Source organism: Histoplasma capsulatum, genomic scaffold (genome assembly GCF_000149585.1).
Source record: "Histoplasma capsulatum NAm1 scaffold_5 genomic scaffold, whole genome shotgun sequence".
Taxonomy (NCBI): domain Eukaryota; kingdom Fungi; phylum Ascomycota; class Eurotiomycetes; order Onygenales; family Ajellomycetaceae; genus Histoplasma; species Histoplasma mississippiense.
In genome coordinates, this window is record NW_001813978.1 from 2,652,236 (window position 1) to 2,655,063 (window position 2,828).

The following is a 2,828-nucleotide window of genomic DNA, read 5'->3' on the forward strand; positions in this document are numbered from 1 at the left end:
AGGAATTTTTTTTTTCCCCTTTTTTCCAGTTGGAGGGGCCAAGGTTCCCCATGTCGCATTTGGAATAACTCAGACCACGTCGGATACATCCAGAATTCGTCCACGGTAGGAAACTGCCCTCCGAAACCCGTTTGGCTTTGAGATGTCGGATGAAAGAAGTTGAGATGAGGCCTTTGAGTGCGTTTCCATTTGCTGTCCTAATAAATTTCGTCCCCTCTTTTCCTTTGCCCAGTCCCCGAGCATTTCGATATGCGCATGCTCCCTTGCCGAAACGTTTCCAAGTTCCCAGTCATGCCCCAAAGTATTGAGTTGGGTCATAATATACTCAGGGCGATGGCCTGGGCCTTCGGGCTCGGTGAGATGAGTTGTGTACAGCTTCAGTGTGCCGCCATGATAAATCGACGTAAGAGTGTAAGCACTGTTGTCGTAAGTTGATCTTGATCCGTCTTGTTGGTATGACTGGAGAGCGTGCATACCCCGAGCTCCTAGTGCGCCATCATAACAAGCCTGCCGTGTAGCCACAGCCAAGGATCCATCGGGGGGCCTTTTGCTTCCAAAAAGAAGTTTGGTACCATTGGAAGGTCATCCTGTGTTGATGGAATGATATGGTCACTAAGTTCGTTGCGGATTTGACGATCAAGCTGTTCAGGACGCGCGCCGTAGAAGTGATCTGGTTTGGCCTGAGCCAGCGTGCCATCAGTCAAAGGAGCAAGATTCCCAAAGAGGTAATCCCCTCCAACACATTTAGGGTCTCCAACATCGCCATCAAGAATGGGTACAACCGAATTTGTAACTGGTTTCTCCTTAGATGCATATGCGTCTGCTTCTCGGAAGCCTTCAAAGCGATCTTCAGAAAGCTTTGAGGGCGAAAGTGAAGCTCTTGGTTGTGCTAGTCTTTCGTTGATCTGCGTCCAGTTACTCGGTTTTGATGGTTTGCGACGGTCCGGATACCTATATTCCGGTGGATAGACTCCATGATCGATTAGGTTCTGCTGGAAGTTCCGACTATAGGCTGTGGTGCTTGTGGTTCTTGTGGTGCCTTTGGTATCACCAGTTTGTGATGATGGAGGAGATTCCGCGCGCCGCTTTCCACTACAAGACCTTGATTTGTTTGAGTTCATCGGTTGATCGCGGAAATTTTCGGGTTTGGGATACTGGGTTAAAATCGTAAGCACGGATGTGTGTGCGTGGATTTGTAGTTACATACATTTCTAATGTCGGACAGGTCAGGTCCTCCCAGTCTGGAAATCCCCTTTTATCTGTTTTAAACAACTGGGGGCACAATCGTGGAGAAAGTCAGGAGCAAACTGAACAGGTCCACGGCCCTTGTTTAGCTCAGCGAGAAATCGTCGAGTGATAGGCCTATGATGTTTCTGGGTTGGTCTCGGGCGACTGTTTCTTCGGTCCAGCTCTTTTAGTGCTTCTTTGGTTAACCAAATCTTTGACAGGTTATCCCAATACGCTGATGCTGACTCGCTGAGCTTCTGTCTTTTCGGGTGATATCGCGAAGTGTTGCAAAGTGACAAAGGATGCTGACGCTTGCGAGATGGGCTGAAGGTCGCTGAACAAGGCATATGGCGATGGATCACAACTTTTTGGTTTCTCTATAATGCAGTATGCACCGAGGACAGTAGCAGCAGAAGTTCTTATAATCGAGTGCCGCGAGGATCGCAGAATTATTTCACAAGCTTATCCAGAAATGATTGTTGTTGGGCAGTCCTGGATGGGTGCTACTGTAGCACGTGATATCGTGTACAAGCGGCCGATTCGGGAGAGAAGCGCTAGTGTCTTGGCAAACTAAAATTAGCACTGCCACCTGGGGTTACCCTTCCCAAAAGTGTCAGTCAGTCAATAAATGATCCCCTATTCACCCCCCCTTGTCCTGGTAATTTCTGTGAACGCTCAAATTTCGGCGTTGCCACCGCTTCACTTGCAACCATAGCAAGCTCACAAGAGTCGCCAATGGTAGCACGCGCTGCTAGAGGGATCCGAAAGTGGATTGTGGAGCTGGCGCGACCAGCGATTTCGTGCGGCTGGAATAGGAATAGACAGGTCCTGTTCCTCTGCTGACGATTATGCCAGTATTGTCCCTACTAATGCCCAAACTACCCAGACAAACTAAATTATGCAGAAAGGTAAGATCCGTTCAGTTCCGACTCACGCATTGCTGCCTTTCGGAGAGTCCTAGGATCTTCAATCATGAGAGCAGGCAGCATGCTGTGTCTCAAAAGGGACAATGGGAGTGGGAATACAGATCCCCCTCGGGCTGGACGGAGTGCATCGGAATTTTGTTGCGCTCGTATCTTGTTGCACCTTGAAACGTGGTGGAATCGGCTGAAGGGGTTTTGAACTAGGGCCTCGGTAAAAAGATACTTCATATAACGATGTGACGGTTGGCCGGAGGCTGCAAATGGCTGTTTTCGCCGCTGCTTTCGGCCTCCCGCTAACCGCCCAACCTCGATCATCACGTGAATCTATCCCCACGGCCGCGACCCTTCCCTCCACGCGTGGCCACGATTTTAGAAGTGCGTTTTCGTGGCTTCCAGTCACCCTCGCTCACCCTCGCTCACCCACTGCCCTTCCTTTGGGAGGGGAGGGGAGCCGTTTTTGACGCTTCACTCTGTCGGATTTGGCTCCCTCCCCAGATCATGGATCATGTTATTCTCTCTGCCTCCAGTCCCCGTCACTCTCACCATGCCGTCTGCGGCTCCCTTCCCTCCCCTCCTTCGCAGCACTACCGGGCCAGTTCTATTCCGGTAAACGGTCTAAGTCTTTCATTACTTGTTCCTGTCCCTATCTCCTGTCAGCTCTCTCCTTGGGCCGTCCTG

At 50.4% G+C, this 2,828-nt stretch overlaps 2 protein-coding genes across 2 annotated transcripts; both read right to left on the minus strand.

Moving 5' to 3' along the window:
• Positions 1–69: 69 nt before the first annotated feature.
• Positions 70–1,121, minus strand: HCAG_05638 (predicted protein; the record flags this gene model as incomplete). The annotated part of the gene is made up of 2 exons (XM_001540121.1): positions 70–375; positions 573–1,121. 2 exons carry the CDS (start codon positions 1,119–1,121, stop codon positions 70–72), a joined length of 855 nt encoding a protein of 284 aa, XP_001540171.1.
• Positions 1,122–2,123: 1,002 nt separating this feature from the next.
• On the minus strand, positions 2,124–2,465 carry HCAG_05639 (predicted protein; the record flags this gene model as incomplete). Its single annotated transcript, XM_001540122.1, has 1 exon — positions 2,124–2,465. The coding sequence occupies one exon, from the start codon at positions 2,463–2,465 to the stop codon at positions 2,124–2,126; it is 342 nt and encodes a 113-aa protein (XP_001540172.1).
• Positions 2,466–2,828: the final 363 nt, after the last annotated feature.